This window comes from Epinephelus lanceolatus, chromosome 18, assembly GCF_041903045.1.
Source record: "Epinephelus lanceolatus isolate andai-2023 chromosome 18, ASM4190304v1, whole genome shotgun sequence".
NCBI lineage: Eukaryota > Metazoa > Chordata > Actinopteri > Perciformes > Serranidae > Epinephelus > Epinephelus lanceolatus.
Window position 1 is genome coordinate 8,295,404 of NC_135751.1, and position 24,510 is coordinate 8,319,913.

At 39.9% G+C, this 24,510-nt stretch overlaps 1 protein-coding gene across 1 annotated transcript; it reads right to left on the minus strand.

Moving 5' to 3' along the window:
• Positions 1–17,262: 17,262 nt before the first annotated feature.
• Positions 17,263–19,017, minus strand: hspb9 (heat shock protein, alpha-crystallin-related, 9). Its single transcript, XM_033644230.2, has 2 exons — positions 18,611–19,017; positions 17,263–17,949 (listed from the first exon to the last, which is right to left on the minus strand). Exons 1-2 carry the CDS (start codon positions 18,829–18,831, stop codon positions 17,481–17,483), a joined length of 690 nt encoding a protein of 229 aa, XP_033500121.2. The 5' UTR covers positions 18,832–19,017; the 3' UTR covers positions 17,263–17,480.
• Between the last annotated feature and the right edge of the window lie 5,493 nt (positions 19,018–24,510).

The following is a 24,510-nucleotide window of genomic DNA, read 5'->3' on the forward strand; positions in this document are numbered from 1 at the left end:
ACATTAATGAATGGTAATCAAGACTTATTCGTAATGTTAATGGGCTAATTTAGACTTAATAGGCTGCTACATGTATTCAAATATGTTTTGCAGCTCCAGACAACTTCTTTTTTCTGTTTTTTTCTGTTCCTGAATCAACTTACAACACTCTTCATTCCCAGCAAGTTGATTCTTAAATCCCTAGATCCACTTTGTTTGAGCCAATCAGACAACATCCAATCAAGTTGCAGGAAAGAACCATGAAGAACTAACATCATGTTACTGAGCACCAATTAGAGAAAATAATACCAAAGATATCGTCGGCATACAGAACTACATAGTGGTCAACAAAAAAAGAAATAGCGGTATGCAAGATGTGTGGGTCGAAAATTACAGACGGAGATGAAACACCTTCAAGCAAACTTGTTTCAACAAATAAGACAACAGCATTTATTTCTTTGGAAATTTAATATATTATTATTATGTTGTTAAAATGTCATTACATTTGATGAGTGCATTATTTTATATTATGTTTAGGACTCAAAACTCGAAGTTTAGGACTTGGAACTTGACTTAGGACTTGTCAGTCATGACTCTGGACTTGACTTGAAGGCTTGAGACTTACTGGTGACTTTCAAAACAACAAATTGGTCCCACCTCTACTAATTAGCACTAAACACAAAGTACAAAAGTGGCCGGTAGGAATGTCTTTAGTTCTGCAGATATTTAATTATAATCATCATAATTTAATAATAATACAAAACATCTGGGTATCAAAGTTGTTGTGCTGTGGGGAACATGAACTAACCTTGCAACTGATTCATCTTTGAAAGTGCCTGCCCTTTTCCAGTGACAGCTCCGGAGATGATTCTGGGTAACAAAGCATCTGGCACATCAGGTAAAAGATGAATAACCTTAGAATCAGAGTCAACTAAGTATGTGAACACGTACAAGGAATTCGACTCTGGTTTGTCGTTGCTCTCAATGCACTCAAACAGAAATATACATACAGCTAGAAACAAGGACAAGAAGATATGATATATTAAGTATGTATAAAAAAGTACATAAACATAAACACACACACACACACAAACCAGTGAGAATAAATCACTTTACTCTTGCATGAAGAACTCCACTGGCTGTTTGTGAGTAAGCTGTCTCATACTGGGTCTCCTGCACGACTGTGGTTGTACCAGGAAGCTCCCAGCTCTGAATGTAAACACATATATCAATAAGAATAAAACATAGCTGAAAAAGAACATGTCAGTGTGTCTGCATCAGTGTGTGTATGCAACTGTGTGTTTGGGTCTGATTGTATCAACAGCAGCCTTGTAAAGGTTAGAGTCACTGAAAGCGAGGAGGAAGAGTGGCAGGAAACATTTAACCAGCGCTGATAAAACACACAGTGCTGTCGCTGTCACTGCATGTCACTCAGCACTGCCTCACACACACACACACACACACACACATAACGTTAACAGGCTCCATAAATACACATATGTTGTCACATTAGTGAGCATGTACATGCATGCACACAAACAAGCACACACATACACACACACAGATGCTTTAGAAGTCCATTTCCTGACTGGATGTTCAGGAGCCTTTCATTGTTTATTTAGTCTGTGATTCTTCTATCTGTATCTCTGTGCTGTCAGGACAATATGACAGCCAGACTTCACTGATAACCAGCCGTATCAGTGCCAAGAACAACACATTACTCTAATGGAACCTGTTGTGTGTGCGTGCGTATGTGTGTGTGTGTGTGTGTGTGTGTCCTCTCACTTGGCTAGTTACTGAATATTTTTGTGTGCATATGTTTGTCTGATGTGTGTATTTGTCTTAAGCTCAGTTCCTTCTCTACACGTCTCTGTTCCCACTGCAGTGATGGGAGCAGATTCTAAGTTCAAATTACAATAATGTGTATAAGAAAAAAAAAATTGTCTCAAGCCTCTTATTAAATACAACTAAGTATAATATAACAGCTACGATAAATAAGCTCACATTTCATAGTTATATTATTTGTTTTCCTTTTCAATACCTTGCAGTAAATTAAATTTCATCTCTCTGCTAACTGCATTATCTGTTCCTGTTGATTAACGACGTGATGCTATCATAGCCTCTTTTAATATCAGCATCTCAGCAATTAGCAATGCATGCTTTTAATGAAAAGTATGATACATACTAAATGAAGGAAATCCAAAGAAAAAGTTGTCATGTACTGTTTTAATATTAAATGTAAGCTTAAGAAGTTTTGATTACAGATTGAACAGGAACTGGATGTTTCTGTATCTTACTTTAACTATTTGAAAAACCTGTTAGTGGACCTCTCTTGAACCCAAATGCCTTCTGATCTTAAGATGAGGCAAAAGGCTTTTTTGATCTTAAAGGATATGACTGGTGTTGACTATATTTTTCTTTTTGTCAATAAATCCCTTAAAAAAAACAGTGGGCCTTGACGCAACAACATTCCCTTAACTTTCTCATTTATTTTCTTTTAATTTTCTGTCAAAAGAAAATAAGAAGTTAACTCCAGATGCAGCAAACATTATGAACCATTCAAATCTACTGATGAATCCCACTTGATAATAACAGGTAACTATAACTCCAATGGATGGGTGGCATGGGTTCTAGTGTGTTCAAGCTTAATATGGACCGCTTTACTTTTGTTGTTGGAAAAAAACAGCGAAGAGTGGATGCCACAGACTCCAACTAATTCAAGCGGTGATGATGCTAATGTGATGGAAGACAACAATGACAAAGAAGAAGAGCAAGAGAGGGTAATGTGCTGGTGGCAGAGGTTTCGTCCTCGGCAGAAGAGTCGCAGAGTGATAACTTGACTGAAAAGAAGAGCAGAGGGAGGGCAGACGAGTTAGCTTCTGCTGCCGTTACCCTCACTGGTGGCATGAAACCTGGTGGTCCCCTGGATTTAAGCTAAGATCCAGCTGAAGGTCCAAGGCATCCATTAATAGTATACCTTCCCCTACATTTCGAACCAAATATCCTAGATTTTACCTGGCAACATGTATCTACAACACCTGTAAATAGAATTTAAAAAAGAATACAAGTCATGGTTGTTCTGGGCAAAATAGCAATGTGATTTCGGTGGTAATTTCCATTCAATAGTTAACTTTATCAGAATTTTTTCAGTGTTTTTCAAAATGTTCCTATTTGGCAGAAAAACTTATGAAACATGAAACTTCTCTTGTCATTTCAAAAAATATGTCATAACTAACAGATGTCATGCATTTCTGCAATTGTAAATAGCCTAAGGCTACAAAGTCTTGACACACCTGTATGTCTTGGGCAGGTACATCTGAGGGGAACAGGTATCAAATTTTGATTCACAATTTTGGAAAAGTAGTCCCGCACATGCCTTCGCTATTGAATGCCATGTAGTAGTCACTAAACCTTATCATAACAGGCTGCTCTCATAAACTGTAATTACCTGTAACAGATAATGCACCCAATTTATACATATCACATTGATTTTGAAAGGCTGCAATTACGTAACCAGTGTGAGCTAAACAAGGAAGCAGTCAAGTGGTCTTGTAAGGAGGCAGGTAGGGGTGGTGGATAGGCCACTAAAACACAGACTTTTAATGTAATTTTAACATACGTCATCACTATCATTCTTTGCCTAACCCTAACCACAGTAACTTTACTTGCTTAAAACTAACCTCTGTAACTTTACATTAATTACGTACCTGTACGTTAAGGACGTAACTTCATTCGTGGGGTGCTTATCCATAGGATATCATATGAACTGATGTGTGTGCATTTTCTACAAACCGTCCTTTAAGGATACATTGTATTATAAGGTTTGATGATGTCAGTAGTTAAAGCTTAGAAGACATTTAAAAGAGAGGTAAAAGCGTCATTTTGAACCCTGAGAGGATACTGAACGTAAAAAAGACATCTAAAAAGACATTGCAAAAACTCTTCTTCTGACTCTTTAGTGGATATGTTTTGAGGGTTCGAAATAGATGTTAAATTGGGTTTTTTGGACATATCTTTGCTCAGTAACTCCTCTGACAAGATGCTGAAAAGCCAACATCTTGTGTGTTGGTGTGTTTGCAAAAGAAGTGTTAGAATGAAGAGTCTCAAAGGTCCTTGGAGGTTAGTTGTTGTATGGTGAGATATGTCTGGAAAGAAAGAACATTACACTAACACACATCTCTTGGATTTTTATCTATATACATACTGTGAAATTTTGCACATTCCTTGGGCAATATTTTGTACATTTTTTGCACATGATGACCTCTAATAAAAATTACACAGCTCTTTCATTTTTGTTCAGATATACTGTATACACTTTATAGATTTCTTTTTTAAATATGAAAACCTAAACCTACCCCTGATTGAGGGGCTTTAGGGCATCCATATGGTAGCTTTTCCTCTGATCAATAAAGCTCATTTCAGCTGTCAATCTTCCCACATCCTGCACAATCCTGTTGGACTCCGAGAATGAAAGCAGAAAAAAGGTGGACAATGGCAATAACAACCATACCATCAAGACAATGAAAGAAGCATAATGAAATAGACCAAAGGGAAGTAAAATATGTGAAGGGGAAGAGAAAAAGAAAAGAGGGGGTGTGATAAAGATAGTATAGAGTGATATAAAAAATGAGATATCAAACTAATCAGTATGCCTGAGTAACCTTGATTAGTAATTAAGTAAAGTAATTCATTTATAAGAAATCATCAACTCTTTGTCTTCAAGTCAAGTGAATTTAATTTACATAGCACCAGTTCTCATGACACTTTTAATAAGTAAGCACTTGTTTTGTTTTACACCTCTTCATGCTCAGATTAAAGGAATACTCAGACGATTTGGGAGTTATGCCCTTTCTCTATCATTTTCATATTGAGACAACACGATCGATATCTTTTTTGTGTCTGTACGTCCAGTTGCTGGGTCTCAGTGGTTAGCATTGCAGCTTAGCTTAGCAAATACAATTGAAGTCTATAGGGGGTCAGTAGCCTACAGAAAAAGACAAACAAATAAACGTTACAGAAACCCTGAAGATGGCATTTCTGCACATGCATTTAAAATAAACATGTGAAGCTGCATTTTACTTGTGGGGTTGTTTTAAAAATTAATTTGAAAAACGAGAGTCCTTTTTAGTCATTTTAGAAAAAGTTTGATACATGGAACTATAGTGTGTTTACATCCTGCGCGGAGGGATACACCGGTGAGCAACTGCTGCAGCTGGCTCTGGGACAGGTACGCTAGGTCACTCGGTAAAAGCAAACAAAAAGACGATATTACTCACTCGACTGAAAGCTGTCCATCAGCTCCTGCAGGCCTGGGGCGTTTTTTCTAGTTTATCTTAGGAACATGAAAAAATGTTTCAATCACACCAGGATTAGTAATTGCTGCAAAGTTTTCACTTCTTGTGATGCACTCTCTGCGGCGGTTTTCCTCCTGATGATATATCTCCCCAACGATCGTAGCACCTCATCCCATTCTGTGCAGCAAAATGATTCCACCTCCATAGGCTTAGGTTGGCAAGCCCCGCAGCTACACCACCAATCCTCCCCTGACCTCCGTCTCCCCTCGGCCCCTTGCTGTTCCGCCGCTTCGGTGGATGCAGCCTCTCTTCTCGCCCGCTCAGCATCCAACACCTGGAGTTCCCCGTGTATCAAACTTCTTCTAAAATGACTAAAAAGGACTCTCGTTTTTCGAATTAATGTTTAAACATGTTTATTTTAAATGCATGTGCAGAAATGCCATCTTCAGGGTTTCTGTAACGTTTATTTGTTTGTCTTTTACTGTAGGCTACTGACCCCCTATAACTCCCAAATCATCTGAGTATTCCTTTAATTATATATAATTGAGCCAAAGAGGAGTTTTTATGATTGGTGGCCTAAAGTTCAACAGTTAAGGACTTTTTTCCAGAGAACATCCAGAATTTGACATGGAAATGCTTAATTCTATTTAGGTGTAGTAGAAGATTTTGATTCGGTTGAGCAACCGAATCATACACCACAATCCCAAACAGTGCAGGGAAACTTAACACAACATAAGAAATACAACAAAAATGAAATAAAACAAAAAATAAAAACAAGGATAGCAACAGCAGAAACCATTTGATGGTTTGGACATGCTCCTGGGGCACAGGCTGTTCTTCTCAGGCAGAGCAGCAACTAAAGATAAGACAATGCATTTGTATGCTATACGCGCCAGCGATAGCTTTGACCAGAGGCATTACGTTTTCAGGTTGTCCATCCATCCATATGTACAATCCTCAAGAACACCTTAAGGGAATTTCTTCAAATTTCAAACATCCACTTGGACTTAACGATTACATTTGGTGATCAAAGGTCAAAGATGAAGGTCACTGTGACCTGTTGTTTTTTGCCCTCTACTGTTTTTGGGACAGTAGAGGGCAAGTGGCTCTTGTTAAGCAATTTAAAACAACCCCACAAGTAAAATGCAGCTTCACAGTCAGTAGAAACAGGTTTGCTTGTTTACATGTTTTTCTAGTGATGTGGCAAAAGCGTCAGTACATGTTAGTTAATGCTATATTTGCCACCTCTGATAAATTAGTTATGAGTTACCAGCATGTCATGACTCTAATGTCATTTGGATGGACATCTTGATCCAAAGTGACTCACAATAGCTGACAAAATCTCATCCATTTTTAACATGGGCTGCCCAGTGGGAATCACAAAGCTAACCCCTGCAGTGTTAGAGTGTCTTACTCTTCCCACACAGTGCTGTGCATAAAGCAACGTCTTACCAGGCCAGCAGTGTGGAATTATCATTCATGAGAAATGAAATCTGTCAAAACCAAGATAAATCTTAGTTGTCTGTTTGACTGACTGATCAGGAAACAGAATTAGTCTGTAATAAGTTGTTTTGCATTGAGCATGCCATAAGGTCTTTCTACCCGGTTTGGTACACTGAGCTCATGTTTATTTAAGCCATCAATCACATTTTAGCAGTTTATAGCAGGGCAAGACACACTGATGTGAGAATTAAGAGTGATGGCCTGCTTTTCTTATTGTGATACCTGGAGAGAGGAAGAGATCACAAAATTAAGCCTGGAGGATGAATTGTTCACCACTGCATACACCAATGCTGTTGTGACTCAGTGCATTAGTCAGGTGGAACGCTGCTGTAGGCATTGTTGCGGCATTAAAACGTAACACCTCAGAGCTACGCAAGTTATTGTGCCATGCCTCTTTCTCTGTGTGCTTGCACTTTGCTCTATTTGATATAATTGTATTCTGATACAAATTAAGCAGAAATACTTAGCCACACTTCAGAAATGGAACACCAAGTATTTTCAGAGTAGACTGTTTGCTATCCTCATCCCCATTAGTTACTATGCTGGTCAAGCTTTTCATTCTGGCACAGCACAGAACATATTAAATTTATAGTGATAGTGGCAGATTTACCACCTCAAATTCCTAGTTTATCTTTGTTTTAACAATGGGTCCTCAATGTCATGGTGAAGTAAATGAAAGGAGGCTCTTACACTTCGTTTCCACTTACATATGTGACTGGTGTCTGAAGATCCGTAAATATATGGATGATGCCTCTAGTGTCCAATGCAAGGAACTGCATTTCTTTATGGATGGATAGAAACCTGATAGAAACCACCTGTAGCCATGGTGGTGGTGGGGGGGGGCAGATTTTGTCCTTTTTTCACCATCCAAGAGTTTGGAATATGCACTTGAAGCATTACTGGGACAGAAACAGGACCTGCCAGGTACGTAGCATGTTTTGTGAAATATTTCATTAAAAAGACGAATCATAACGACAATCTGACTGTATGTAACGTATAACCCAGGGTTGCCAACTCTCATGCATCTGGTGTGACTGTCACTCTTTCACCATCAATGTCACTCTCTCACACCCGTTTAAGAAATCTCACTTGACCTTAGTTTCAGTTTCAGCAAAGCTGCCCGATTACGTAAGCTTTCGCTGGTTTTCAGCTTATGTTATGTTTTTTCTATTGACAGCATTCCGTCCGTGACCTAAGACAACAGAGCTATGGATTGAATAACGCTAGAGTATCGCTTTAAGTTCACTCATTGCTTTCTACAACCATCTAGTGGACAAACATGGGAACAGCATATAATTTTACATTAATTGGTTAATGCTGAGTTATGGAATGACCTTATTATATAGAATTGCATACAATGCATACACTGGGTTGTTTCAAATGAAAACTCCAGGTAATTACCTGCTCATGTGTGGTTACATGCCATGATCATTTCTGTAGGGCTGTAGTCAACCAAAGTCATACATAATCTTCAACTAATCGATTAGAAGCAGGATGTGGGTGGGAAAAAACTCTGCTGTCTCCTGTGTGTATGGGGAAAGGGGAGGGACAGAGGGAACAGGCAAGACAAACTATCCTACGTTTAAATAACACATCGAAAATATTTGCTTGACAACTTATTATGGAGCTGGGAACAAGCCCAAATAAGCAACTACAATTTAGAAACAAGCCCAAAAAAAACGCAACCCGCGACTACCAATATTTGTAAGCAACTTTACAGAAAAACAAGCCCAAAGTCGCTTATAATAAGCGGACTTGGCAAAACTGGTTTCAGCTTACAGAAACAGACAGGAGGTCTGTGTCACCGCGACACTGAGCGTGAGGGTGGGCGAGTTCAACTTTCTGTCAATGATGGGGTGTTTTGAAAACACCCCCATTTTCACAGGTAACTCAGCCTGTCCCCCCGCTGCAGGAAATAATGGATTAATCCTGGAAAGCTACTGTAGCACCTTTCTCCTTATGAAAGTAACACAGTGATTATTCAACCAATGAGAATTTGGTCGGACGAGAGCATATCGACCAAATAATTGACTAGTCAACCAGGAGATTACAGCCCTACATTCCTGGCCTTAAATTACATTCTTTAGCAGAAGCAATAAATGGCATTTTACATTGGTTTTCTTACTTAAACTTATCCATAGGCCTAAGGCCTACATTCTTCTCCTGGGGCTCACAAGCTATGTTTCCATCCAAAAGTGATTTGAATCATTGGGAAATGCACGTTAAAAGAAATAAGAAATCCTGGTGAAATCCACGCGAGTTTTCTGCAGAACCGGAAAAAAGAAAGTCTCACACTCTTCTTCTTGTATGTTTTCTGGTGGTTGGCAACCAGCTTGTAAATACATTATCGCCTTCCTGACCCAGAGTGTGGATATCACCATGGAGAGAGGTGCGCTACGTCAGACTTAATTCAAACATAACTGTTTCCATCCCCTGTTTTGCGAATCAACATTTTTTCGAATCAAGCAAAACCTGGCTAAAGCGAGCATATTTTAGTTTGTGCCAATCAGGGGATTTTAATTCGAATTTTGGCGTTTCATCATAATTTTCTGATGCGATACTTCTAGATGCGCATCTAAACAGACTGATGGAAACATGACTATTTATGCTTAACATTTACCATGTTTTATGACGGAGTCTCAAAAGGCCATGTAAAATATGATAAATCAACAGGGTTCCCAGGGGTCCTTGAAATTTGTCCTTGAATTTTTGTGAATTTGAAAAAAATCATTTCAAGGCCCTGCAAATATGCATAAATGTACACAGGTCATTGAAAGTCCTTGAATTTATCTATTTCTGTATGAAATTGCATGAAAATAGGATTTTGCCGCGTGAATTTTCAAAATTGTCTCAGGGGAGAACCCCCAGAACCCTCTTGAAATCTTTATTTTTGTCACAACAGGACATATTACTGGATTTTTTAAGTAGATGATCAATACTACCATCAGATTGATGAAACTGACCTTGATCTGCGCCGTAAAACAAATATTGAGCGTCTATGGATGTATATGGGGCTTAGGCCTATAGATCTGAATATGTAAACGTGCACTCATTTCTTCTGTTTACCACATGTGCATATGAACCCTTTTAAGGTTAAAAAAACAAAAAAAAAAAAAACGTGCCGCCATGTCATGTTCATGACCACGCACGCACAAGCAGATATTACGTCACAAAGTAAAATCTCACTCCAGCCCCTTGACCAAAGTTGGCAACCCTGATAACCATATTTTAGCAGAAAAGTGTTACTCAGATTCACAGTGTGTTCAAACTAGATATACATTCAAAGCTAGCACACTGCCATACAGTCTCTCCAAAATCCACCGCAAAAGTTCAATTTGTTCAATGTGCTCAAGGCAAATTCTGAACCGAAATATTATGGAGGGGAAGAGTTTTGCAGGCACATCGGATATCACAGAGATTCCAACAGGTATGAATGGACCCCGGCTGACCCATCTCCGTACACATACATAAATGAAAACAAGGTGTTATTCATAGACAATCACTGCAGTTTTCGTCAGCTGAAATGATGCCAGGGGATCTCATCAGTAATGAGGTAAAAAAAGGTTTTTAATATGCACATAATGGCTACATACACAAGTATTAGAGAAGTGCAGTCAGTAGAGTGCAGATCTACACCAAGCAGTCACCACTCAAGGCAACGTCTTGCCACAGCACATTTCAGAAGTGTCCCAGAAGCTGATAAAAATACACGCCTTATCTATTTTTGATGGTGTGTAGCACAGAGCAGATTGAGTTTTCCTGCTAATGAATTAAATACAATAGAATTATGAGGGTGAGGTATTGTTAATGACCAAAAGTTAAACAGCCAGAAATCTTTCACGTCATTGATAATTTGACTTTAAAAATTATTAACTTTGTCTGCAGGCTAAACCCAACAAATGGACAATAGCAACAATAAACACAACTTAAATACACAAAAAAGAAACTATTAAACTACACAGCCTACTTACTTAATTATAGTAAAAGCACAAATGTTAAAAGAAAATGAGCGAATCAACAAAATCTGCAAGTCTAGAAAATTAGGCAGGCAAAACGCTCTGCACTCCTGGAGAGGTATGACACCGTGAGGTGGATGGAACAAAACCAGTCGCAGCTGCACCTGGTGGAATTTTCTCTCCTGGTATCATAACATATTGGATATGTAATTGATGTGCTGATTCTCTGGTTAAAAGTAAGTCCAAACTTTTCTATGGATGCCAGATTTTGAGCCATGACAAAGGCCAAAATGTAGCTTGCAACAGACGGTAAGGTGTGTTGTTTTAAGCCGAGCCAGTTAACAGAAAACTGCTTCTAAAGAGTGAGGAGTCATCAGTCAGTGATGGTATATAACAATCAATACAACAGGTTTTTCAACAAAAGTGAATCACCACAACTACGAGAGGTCATTGAACATCCAGTCCAACTTAACCTCATAGATCAGTTTGTATGATAATCTATGAAATTCACACACAGCAATTCATATGATATCCCACATATTAGTATGAAGTTACATGCTTGACGTAACGTTAGGTACTTACGGAGGTTAGTTTTAAATAAGTAAAGTTACTGTGGTTAGGTTTAGGCATTTCCTCTAGGGTAGGTAGGTAGGTATGTAGGTACTTTATTAATCCCGAAGGAAATTGCATTTTCAGCTGTTCATACATAAACATAAAAACACAAATCATACACACAGTGCATAAAGACAGAATAAAGTGCAAGAATAAATAGTAATAAAAATAGGATAAAAAAAGCATGACAGTGAGATGTGCAAATATGCAAATGTGCAAATCCCCCCCGCAACTCATCTCCCTCCCCTCTCCAGTGTTGTGTTGAACAGTCTAATGGCTCTTGGCAGGAAGGACCTCCGAAGCCTGTCTGTGGAGCAGTTCAGTGAGAGCAGCCTCCCACTGAATGAGCTCCTCTGCCCCATCGCCAGTTTATGCAGTGGGTGGCAGCTATTGTCAATGATGGAGAGCAGTTCGGAAATAGTTCTCCTGTCTGCCACCGACACCACAGACTCCTGCTCTGCACCGATGACAGAGGTGGCCTTCTTGATGAGTTTGTCCAGCCTCTGTGTGTCCTTCTGTTTGGTGCTGCCTCCCCAACACACCACCCCATAGAAGAGGGTGCTGAATACCACAGACTGGTAGAACATCTGCAGCATTCTCCTGCATACATTAAAGGACGCCAGTCTCCTCAGGAAATACAGCCTGCTCTGCACTTTCTTGTAGACATGATCAGTGTTAACTGACCAGTCCAGCTTGTCATCCACCTGCAGCCCCAGGTACCTGTAGGAGGCAACCACCTCAATCTCCTCGCCGCTGATGTTAACAGGCAGAAGAGATGGGCGGCGCCTCCTGAAGTCCAGTACCATCTCCTTTGTCTTGGTGGTGTTGAGCTGCAGGTGGTTCAGGTGACTCCAGGTGGTGAAATCCTTGACAAGGGACCTGTACTCTCCCTCATCCCCCCTCCTAATACACCCGACGATAGCAGTGTCATCAGAGAACTTCTGTACATGACAGAGTTCGATGTCATGCCTGAAGTCCGCTGTGTAGAGTGTGAAGAGGAGGGGGACCAGTACAGTCCCCTGTGGCACCCCCGTGCTGCTGGTCACTGTGTCAGATGTTATGGACCCCAACCTGACAAATTGAGGTCTGCCCGTGAGGTAATCCGTGATCCAGGACACGAGGGCTGGGTCAACCTGCATGGTGGTGAGTTTGTCCTTTAGGCGGACAGGCTGTATGGTGTTAAAGGTGCTGGAGAAATCTATAAAAAGAATTCTCACAGCGCCACTTTCCCTTTCGAGGTGTGTGAGGGCCCGGTGCTGGAGATACAGTACAGCGTCCTCAACTCCTACATTCCTCTGATAGCCGAACTGAAGCGGGATGTTACCAGAGTAAAAGGGGGAAATGATGGTGTGAAACAGCAGAGGCACTTTGTCAACCCACTCAGTTAACATTACTGTCATTAGCATCAAGCTAGCAAACAATGGTACATCCTCACGGTTGGACATAAAGTAATAACATTAACAAACGGGGCTTTTACTCACCACAACTGCAGAGGCTCCCAGCTTCATTTGAAAAAAACTACATTATAGACGGCCCGTTATTTATTAACCCCTCTGTGTGTTTATATATTTACTTTTTATCCGCTCTGTTGTCTTTGTAAAGTTACCATTTCGCACCGTCATTTCAAACTCAACACTTGTTTCAAATTAAAAGCCCCTTATAACCTCAGCTAGAGAATCCCTCCATTTTCTAAATGGGCTTTTATTCTGAAACATTTGTCAAAACTTCCTGTGGAAGATACAGTAGCTTGACAGTTTACATATGGCGCTTCAAATGTAGCTCCTGCCATGTGCTGATGCTTTTAGGTGACTACAATAACATGTCGGCTGGCACATGAACAGACACACAGTGATTCAAATAATAGTGAAAGCGATAAAAACAGGACAAGAATAACCCGATGACATCACACACGCCGTGAAAGATGACCGGGGATAATTGGTGAGTACCAGCGTGTAGCGTGTACCAGGCATAATGCAAGTCCTGAGTCTGACCTGTCAGTGAGTCCTCCTCCACCTTTTTTTAGACTCCACCGTAGACAACTGCAGCATTTCTCCGACCACGTAGCGAGCCACAAGCTCCGTGGCTTCTTTCAGACTGATAGGTTTAACATTATCTCTGTTATTAGAACCAAACGACAGCCGTTGCTGTTTCAGAGCTGAAGGACCAGCGTTCTAAAGTAACGGAAGTAACTGATGGCTTGTTTGAAAATTTACTTAAGTACGCGTTAGGTTACTCGTTACTGCAAAAAGTAATCAAAGTACTCTAATGTGTTACTCTGTAACACGTTATACCCAACTCTGGGTTTAGGAAAAGAAACATGGTGAGGATGTACCCTAAATGACTCTGAACATGCTTCTCTTGGGAAAAGTCCCATGGGAAACTTCATGGTTTTGTTACCCATCCACCACCCCAACTTGCCTCTTCACAAGACTGCTCGGGACTGCTTTCTTGTTTACCCCTGTCAGCACATTCGTCATGTGATCACAGCCTTCCAAAATGCGAGGGTTATGCCAGAATTACTAGCTCTTGATCATGTGGGATATGTGCAAAGAGACATTACTTTTCATAGAAAAAATGTACAAACGGTTTATGAGAACAGCCTGAAATGTGCACACAAAATATTAGGCTTATTAGTCCAGTAGTTTGTGAGATTAGCTTCAGACAGATAATTCTCTCCAGGTTCATGGCTGGAGGAGAGAGATAAAAATATAAATTTCTCTCAAAAACAAGTAGCCCTGACCTGTTAGCATTACAGGTAATGTACAAATAGTCCGCTCCTTTAATTCTGTCATGGTACAGCTCTGTTGTGACACTGTTGATAACTGTAGTGATTTAATTTTCCAGCCTAACATCACTACTGACAATAATCTTTTGTCAATTTGCCAACAGCAAGATCTCAAACTCTATAGCATTCTTCCTTCCTCCCTCAAATTATACATCAATTTTGGGGCATGACTTATGCTATCCCTTGAACATTACACCTACTCATGATTGGGTGGCATTTATTAAGCTGTCATTAGGAATTTACAACATTTTCATTAGTCAAGAGAGTTTAACATTCATAGGAACGATCCTCAAAAAATAAAAAGATTTCAGATAGGAATACTAACGCAAAGCCAAATGACTTTGTCCTACTACTGCTACCCACTATAGATGTCACTTAGATGATAATGATAGTAATAAAATGAGCAAACCTTGTGATATCTTCCATCATTTGTAGTGAAAACTGCACAGCTTACAAGCCTCTTTTTTTCCTACACATTTGACACATTTTGCTGCTTACAGCACTGTAAGCACAGGGTTTTTCATTTGGTGGGAATTAAACCAAAGGAACACTCGGACTGGAGTACACAGGGGCTCAAATCTGGTTATTGAGATGAGAGTTCTTTATGTTTAGATTAAAGTGGCTGCCAGTGCAAACAGCGTCCTCCTCTGAGGAACTCTGTCTCCAGGAGAAACAAAGTTTACCCCCTCACAGGGCTCAAAAATCCATCATCATTATGACCTCATAACTGTCGCCATGGAAAATACACAGTCGTTTTCCACAAAGTGTGTGTGTATTTGTGCTAAAGGGTGTGTGGAACCTGAATCATCACGGGGATAGCAAGGGATTGTCATCTGCAAGTCTCACCCGCTTTTCTCCACACCTGCACACACACACACACACACACACACACACATGCACACACGCAAACATACACACATAGCCTACACATTTTCATATGTAGTCATCTGCCAGCAAAGGACAGTGACTCTGAGGACGTCACTGCACATTTGGTCCTTACGAATGTAGCGATGCAAGAACATACGCACTTGCAAACACTCATACACATAACACAAATACATGCACAGTCAAAATCACAAACACCTACACTTGACAAACCCCTGTAGAGCCTGTGAAGACATTTCAGTCTGGGTGGACAATTAACAAAATATCTGAGGTCAGACAGAGACAGTGAGAGGAATACAGACAGATTAGGGGTCTAGGGGTTTAAAAATTCTGAATCAAATCAAAATATTTAGGGTGCTTTCAGACCTGTAGCTCTGTTCATTTGGGCCGGAGTGGAGGGAAAAAGATGATGCATTGTTGCATTTATTGCTGCATTTTACTTCTGGTTCGGTTCCTGTTCACTCTGACCTTTAAATGGAACAAAGTGGGGGGAAACATGAAGTTCTTCTGACTGACAGACTGGTGATTTGGTGTTTGTCATTCTGCATCATCAGGACCCATGTGGGGAAAATAAATTCTGCTGCCTAACAGACGTTTATGTAGCACGTTAATGTTTATATTTATGTTCTTTGGTGTAACAAAGAGCTCATAGAGAAAAAAAGGTGATTGTAAGCATTATTAGTAAGCTACTATTAGACTGTAAACTGATAGCATGTTATGAATTATATTTGGGGTTTGATACTGTGGGGTCAGTGTCACACACTTTTTATTGGACCTAATGGACAGGCAAAGTACATGGAGTCTGATACAATGATGGCAGCTCAGTCGGGACCAGTTTAGTCAAAGAAAACCTTATTTCCGTTTGTAGTATTATATTGGTGGTATAGCTCTGTTCTGGGGCCTCTTTGCTTTTCTTAGGCCTATGTGGAAAGCCTAAGGTCGAGAGAGCACACCTCTCAAGCATCCATGACAAACAGATATGACACTGATAAGATATGACACTGATAAGTCAGTCACAACATGCCCTCCTCCACCCCATTCACCTCCGGTCACCTTATCCAGAGCCCAGTACAAGTTCATCAAAAGCCCACTGTTTTCTCTCAGAACAAGTCTCTCCTGATTGAAATGATTGAAATGAAATAATGAGGCTTTTAGATAACTGTAGCAGTGAAAATTAACACTTATAAACATAATGTTGACTTTTACCTTGCCTTATCCATGCCGTCCATGAGTGAGAATCACGTCCTCCTTTATAATCAGATAAAAAATACATTTATTTTATGAATAAAACATGACGTGGGATCCTAAAATGGTAAAGTGGCAGGGCTGGACGTTTAGCCCCACTTTCCTGTGGGCCACAGCCAGGACCCTCTCTGTACAGCCAGCAACATCAGTGTGTGCACCCATTCTCCCTGAGGTCACAGCAGTGGCTATGGCTAAAGCTGATGCTTAGTTGGCCTTCCTGGTCCAGTGACTGGTATTTTTTGATATGTAGTGTAAAATGTACTGGGCCTTACATTAGCATTAGGTTATGGAGTTGTGATAAATACTGAATTTCTGTAGATGGCACTGTTTTCTTGTCTGTTGAGTCATGTTGGCCATCAGTGCTGCTCGTGATTACTTCCATCTTTCCAAGTTTTGTCATTACTGCAACAGCAAGAGGCAGTGACCCAAAATACAATAAATAATAAGACATAAAAAACCCAATATGTTCTACCATACAAAATCACAAAAATAACAAACATATATTCTAACTTAGGAAAAGTGGTACCTTGAAATGCAGATAGCTTTGTTTTTATATACCCAGGTTTTAAGATATCTGCCTCTGAGATTTCTGCAATGCAATGGAGGTCATTGGAATTCATGTTGCTCTGAGCAAAAAATGTTTTCGTGAATATTTGAATGAAAGGCAGGTTGTTTTTCAAAAATCAGTATTGCTGTTACAGTGGATAATTCCCAGAGAATACTGTTATCAGTTTTCAACAGGACTATTTCTTATTGAAGCAAAATGTCTCTCCTAAAACTGTTAACATGTTCTGTAAACTGTCCACTGTCTTGAAAGAAATGCTGCTGTTCATTTTCTACAAAAAAAACAAAAAAAAAAATTCTGTGTTCAGCATCACAAACTAAACTTCACCTACACGTGGGATGTTTTATCTTTGTATAAATTGTTTGCTGGCACCATCTGGTGGTCACAAAAGTCCATAATAGTAATGATCTATGATAGAAACCCTGAAATAATAGAAGATTTTTTTTTTTTTGAAAATGTGGCACTTTATTTTATTTCAACAGTTTATACAAATTGCAAATAATTATAAAATAAATATTCTCTTCATTTTGTAATGGTAAACTTTACTCATTAAAGACAGTCAAGTGGAAGTTTGTATGTGTGTGGGCATAAAAACATTTTAAACATATGTTTTCATTCAGCGTGTGTGTTTGTGTGGAGTGTGAGTCTGCTGCGCATTAGTCTTTGTGCTCCTCTTCTGTCTTGTCCTTTGTAATGGGAAATTCCAGCGATGTCTTGAACCGAATGGGCACCTCTTGCTCCTCACTGGCTGGCTGCTTGGCGACAGGGGCGTGGATACGCAGCTGTCCATCATCCATCAGGGAACAGGAGAGGCCAGACAGATCCAGGTGAGCTGGCAGGTCAATCTTCTGACAGAATCCCATCTGAGACGAGGCCGAGGAGCAGAAGGCGGCGCAGGAGGATGAGGAGGAGGAGGTGCACGACTGGCTTTCTTCTGCTCCGGCCTGCTTCATGGCCACCACTGCCAGGCTCCGCCCCTCCAGTTTGACTGTGATGTCATTGGGAGCGTAACCCCGAGCGTCTAGGGTTACCAGGAGATCACCGTTGTTTTCTGTGACCTGCTGAGCCGCCTTGTGCAGCTCTGTGCTAGTAGTCTCTCTCTGCTGCTCCTTACCATCACTCACCCTGAAAGAGAATCAGAATGTGGATCAGAATCAAGTGGCAACCTCCGTAGTTAAAAGAAAATTGTCAAAAGCGGCGGCTCCTCAAATGGCCACTTGAGACTGGCTATTATTTTACACAGTCTATGATCCGAATCAGCTCTGTGACTCCACAGAGGGGCATTTTCTAACCTTTGTTTTTTAACTTGGTTGAATCAGACTGGTTCCTCTCCCCCCCTTGTATGATTAGTATAAGCAGATCTAAGCACAGCAATTGTACTCACATGTGGAGCAAAACGACCATACCAAGACCTTAAACAGTAGTGAGTAGTCTGGGTCTGCTCACAAATGTATTATGATGAATGTATAATTGAGGTCAGATCTGGACCAGCAACAAAGTACATTGCCTTCTTTGGGCAGACCTTCAGGACATTCTTTCTGAGTTTACTTTTTTGCTCCCCCCACAGATACATTCACCCTTCCAACAACTAAAGAGCTGAGAGTCTGTTCTCACAAGCCTTGTAGTGTTACAGTTTGACTTGCTCGAAGACACAGAACCATGGGGAAAACTTTACAATTCATCCACTGATTCTGACCATTGCAATTCAACTATAGGTTTGAAAATGCTGCTACAACAAAGCCAATCAGATGTAACCACCACTGAGTTACACATATACTGTACATACCTTGCCAAAGTGGAGGGAATGAGGGGCAGCTGGCTAAGTTGGAGCAGTTGAGGCCCAATGTGGAGCTCCCTCAGAAGACTGTCAGCCAGTTTAGCTCTCTGGTTGAAGAAGTCTTGCTGCAGTGAAGAGAGAGCCTCGTGACGCAGCGGCCACAGCAGCCGCTCCTGGCTGAAGAAAGGGTCATCGCCGAACAGGCTGGCCAAGGCGTGGTGGGACATCATGTCAGTGTCGGAGGACAGTTCTTGACAAAAATTGACTTTGTTTATAAGACACCTGCGAGTGCTGCGTATTGTAGCCTCTTCGTTGCTTGGTAGAAGATTTTCTCTCTCAGATTTCTTGAGGCTCTGGTGAAGAGTAAGAACTGACAGCTTCCAGAGGTTATTCTTCTTGTGAGTCTTTTGGAGTTTGGAACATTACACAGGACTTCTCTCCTTTATATACTTCAGCTGCTCTGCCCCGTCACTCCCACTGGGCTATTTACACCCCATGAGATCACTGCTGTTTGTTAGCGTGTGTCTGCGAGGTCAGGAATGCCCTGCAACTCATCAAAAGGCTAAAGACAGCTCATGGTCATATCCTGTTTGTGTTTTTGTGCATGTGGCCATGTTCATACTGCAATACTAAATCTGAGTTTAACTTATGATGCAGATACAGATTTCTCAAGCATGTGAAAAATAAACACTAGCTCATTACCTTCATGTAGCAGTATGAGAATATGTTGGATGATGGTAAAAAGAAGAGATGGTATGTAAAATGACTTTAAAAAATGTTAAATTATAATCTCACACAGAATCTTTGTTGTTGAAAGTGACCATTTAATGTCAAGTTTTGACTTGATTAAAGAAAAAAGAAAAGAACAAATACATCCTAATGAACATCAGATCTTGAATAACACTGAATAGTGGCCAACAAAGTTAGGCCAATCATTTTAATCATAATACATTTATATATATATATATATATATATATGTGTGTGTGTGTGTGTGTGTGTGTGTGTGTGTGTGTGTATGTGTGTGTATATAGTCACATGTATTATTTTTTCATTAGTATATACCTCAAACAAAGAATCCTTGTGTTTTTGCTACCAGAATGGACAAATCAAAAACTGGCTCTAGACAGGGCCATTCATGTTTTTGTGTCAGCCACCATTGTTCTCCTACATATTTGGTAGTTGTATCAATCTGCAGCCTCATCATCTAAATCCTATATATATGAATGAATATTGAATGCATGATCAAATTATGAATGAAAAAATGTGCTGCAATTTTGACTCACACCTTCCATCAAAAGGTACAGACTAAACTGTGTTAAATTTGGGGGAAATGCACTCATTTTCTTTCATGCTGAGAGTTAGATAGAAAGATTGATACCACTTTCATGTCTGTAAGCTACATATGTAGCTACAACTAGCAGACGGTTAGCTTAGCTTAGCTTAGCATAAAGACTGGAAACGGGGAAACAGCAAGCCTGGCTATGTTCACAGTTAATAAGATATGCATTATGCTATATCTTATTTGTTAAATCTGTACAACAACTTAAGTGTTAAAACCAAAGACTGCATGTTAAGATAGACAATGTGTCTCCACTGTATAAAAATAAAGCCAAAATATCCAGGATACTGCCGTTATTTAGGGCCAGAATCTGAGCAGTAGCAGTCTCATTGTACAGCCAGCCACCAGAGGCACGCCCCCAGGAAGTGTGCCGAGTCAAAGCTAGTTTTTGTAGTGGTCAGACAGTGTAATTACAACTCCATAGTCCCTCATTTGACGCTATTGGGCCCAAAAAGACTTTCTCTCATTGACTCACATTGGGGAAGAGATGTCTGTAAATCAGTGAATACATTTTTAGCTCTACAACCCCCATAAAATGACTCATTTCACAATTAAGATTTAAGCCATGCAATCTGATAACATTTGAAAAGTCTAGCAGAGCTGCAAGATTAAATTATTTTATGCTCATTCAAGTTAGCAAAGCGCTAAACCAGAAGTTGCAAGCTTGGCAGGCAAAAGTCACTACTGCGCTTGCTTTATGGGCTCAATGGTGCAGAAGCAGTTTCGATCATCCGGGTAATCCCACAGAAATAGAGCTTTTTAGGCTTTGTGTGCCACAGCACAACATTAATAGGAATAACAGGGTCTCCCTGCCAGTGCTGTATCCAATCTCTTGATACATCAATAACCAGGGGGTAATCGAGCAATTGGCTTTGTTTTTGGGGAAATGTAATGTCGTCCATATTTATATATGGTCTATGGTTAAAATACCATGTGATTTCAAGTAATTTAATCATTCAAGTTTCAGGAGTCCCAACTAATTACCTGGCAACCTCACAGTGATGACAAGACTTCAGGAAGTGACTGCACCTTGCCTAGAAGTAGTTGGCACATAACCCTGTAAAATGTCATCTCATCTCTGTATGTCCTTGCCTAAGTTTCTGTGAATTTGTGCCCACTCACATCTTTTCATTGACTATATGAATCAGACTTCAACAGCTGTTCAGACCTGAGCATGTCAATCAGCAGTGTGAACAAAACCTGTCTTGTCTGAGGTTACAGGGCTTCATCACTGCTTCTTCCAGGGATGAGCTCAGAGCGTTAACATTTACCAGAGTCTATCTACACGTGTGTGTGTGTGTGTGTGTGTGTGCGTGTGCGTGTGTGTGTGTGTGTGTGAAGCAGGCATGCTGACATTACAAGGAGCCTGTGTCATATCTATTTGTGGCTGTCTTTTGGCGTTATACTGTAAAACTGCCTTCGTATTATTGGCTCAAACAGTGAACCCACTCGCATGTGATTGGCTGAAAACAGCTGCTACACTGTGGCATTTCTCACTACTGCTTCTCACTGTGTGCTGGGACAAAATAGTCAAAACAATATCTATTACTCTGCTGTTTTTGTAATTTTAGCAACAGTATTAGTGTTGATGAATTAATGTAATTCTGTTCAATCTCAAAACATTTAACACCACTGTTGCTGAGCGTGTTATATTTTGTTGACAGTGTCACAAATGATTGAACTGAATGATGTTGATTTAGCTGGGGTCATTTTTAGGCTCTTTAGTTGTATTGGATTACTGGCATTGGATAGATTAAGACATCGTGAGACTGCAAAAGAAGAGAGATAGTAATATTTTAGTCATCTAGAGGGCTACTGCAAAAATAGATAAGTGTGTCACTGAACCAGGGAATGCCAGGGACAGAAATAGAAAGGGAGATTCAAGATAGCTGCCGATTCCTCAGCTCTAAATTTCTGAGTTATTATTGCACCACCAGGCCCAGTCCAGTCATTATTTATGGTTGTATGAGACCACCCATCTTAAAACTCCCCATGGTCATATCTGAGTTATACATGCATGTGAAAAAAGATGACAAGAATACTTACAAAAAAAAAAAACAACTAAGAAATTTATTTGAATAAAATATACATATATTATCAGATACATTCAACATAAAATACTTGAATTTACATTTTACCTTTGAAACATTAAAACTTTTTTTTTTAAAAGGTATGTATACAAATGAAGCAAATAAAACTGAGGAGTAGTTTTACATATAAAGTGGAATGATGCCTATTTTCAAAATTCAAATGTTATTCCTATGGTCAAAGAAAGTCCAAAAATATAAGTTAACATGAACAATGCTCTCTCAAATCCAAAAACTAGAATGCTGAAACTCAAATTTGTAATGTTACAGTGTATAAAGTCTGAAGCTTCTCCATGGACAATGAATAAGGGAAGATGTTCTAGATGACACTGAGAGCACCCAGGGGAATGTTCTTTTCTGTTTTACAGCTGAGACCACTAAAATAGAATAAAGCTCACAGGGGTATAAAAAAGAAAACAAACATCTTGTGGATCCACAAAATCAGGCTTCCATTCATTGTCTATGGGCAGCTCCAGACTATATACCCTATGACATCATGAGTTTGAGACTTTCTTCTCTGGTTTCTGGCTTTAAGAGAGTAGCTCATGTTCACAAATACTGATTGAACTTTCCCAGGGAATAACACATTGAAATTCTTAATTTGGGTTCCCCTTTAAGAAACACACTTATCATCTTTCTTGCTGTTGGATAGGAAGACAACCTCAGAACCCATCTGCTATCATCTGATGGTGATAAAGCCTCTGGGGTTGAGGGCCAATATTTCAGGCTGATCAGGCATAATCATACCCAGGCCAAGACTTCCTCTTCCATGCACTGGTCATTTTGGATAATCTCTACAAAAAAAGATTGCATTTTGACATGTGTTTTGCATCTCCTCATGGACTGTTTAATTGCAATTCAAATGTGATTGGTTAGTACTAATCAGACTATAAACAGACTACAAAGAAAAAACAGAAACTAACTTGATACCAGAATCTTGTCCCATCGTCTATACAGATTCTGCATACATATGCAGAATCTGTTCATAGGGACTGATGAAAAGATAGATACCACTCTATCTTGAGTGGTATTAATTTTTTCATCTAACTCTCAATAAGAATGTGGAAAGTTTATTTCTATTGCTTTGATAACATAAGACGCTAAATGAAGTTGTAGATTAGCCATAAGATAAAATAACATAAAGAGAATGATGTGATCAACCACAGTGACAAGGTCTTAATTGAAATACATCAAAATGGGTTTCAAAGAACCATGATGAACTTGGGTGGTTCAATGAAAAACACAGCTTTACTTCTTCAAAAACATTTATTCATTCATTTCCCATATTGCTTATCCTGTTGGGGGTAGCAGGGGGGCTGGAGCCTATCCCAGCTGACATTGGGCAACAGGCGGGGTACACCCTGGACAGGTCGCCAGACTATTGCAGGGCTGACACATAGAGACAGGACAACCATTCACACTATCCACACCAGTTTAAAGTGACCAGTTAACCTAACTTGCATGTGGACTGTGGGAGGAAGCTGGAGTACCCTGATAGAGTCCACATGGGGATAACATGCAAACTCAGTACAGAGGGGCGGCCCCACAGCTCAAACCAGGAAACCTCTTGCTGTTAGGCGACAATGCTAACCACTGCACTACTGTGCCACCAGTAAAATAAATATTTAAGGAGTTAATATATTATGTGTATGATAAAACATCTAAATTATTTTTTTGCATACTTTTTAAAAACTTTACACACATTGCTGGATTGACCCCTTAGGGGGGCACAGGTCTACTATTTACTGTTAGGCACCTGTTGACCACATATAATGAAGCTTCCTATAACTCTAACTCTAACTATAACTCCTTCGTTGGAGTTATATTGACTGACTTAAAGTTTCCTAAAAAATATTAATTATGATACATACAATAATGAGAGTTGAATGACCAAGCTATATTCATTTAACATCATTCAACATTTATCTGCTCCGTCACTTTGAATTACCAGTTGTCACTTTACAGAGGTGATGAAACATTGAACAATGTGACTGTGGTTTGTTTGATTTTTTCCTTAGGCAAGACATGATACTGCAATCAAACTTGATATCCCTCTAGATTTGTTAGAAAACCAGATCGTAGTTCACATTTCCACCAGCAGGGTGCAGCCATCTTACAACAAGCCAAGCAGCAAACTCAAGGGCTGAAATATAAAGTAATATGGAAGTGCCAAAAACTGCAGGTCCTCTAATGGCCACTTAGGGCTGGCTTCAAAACAGACTGAATCTGCATAGACCCCCAAGTTAAAATGCTCAGCCTCAGTGCCAGAAGTGAGTGTCAAGATTGCAACAGCTGAAATGCCGAACTCAATGTTTCAAAACAGCAGTCCACAAACCAGTTGGTGACGTCAAAGCTACTACATCCATTATTTCTACAGTCTATGCAGTAAACTAGTTAGTGATATCACTGGGATGGTAGGTCTGTGTTGTCCGCTTGTTTGCCAGTAGGAGTTGTTGAGCTGGGCGTGGTAAAGACGGGACTG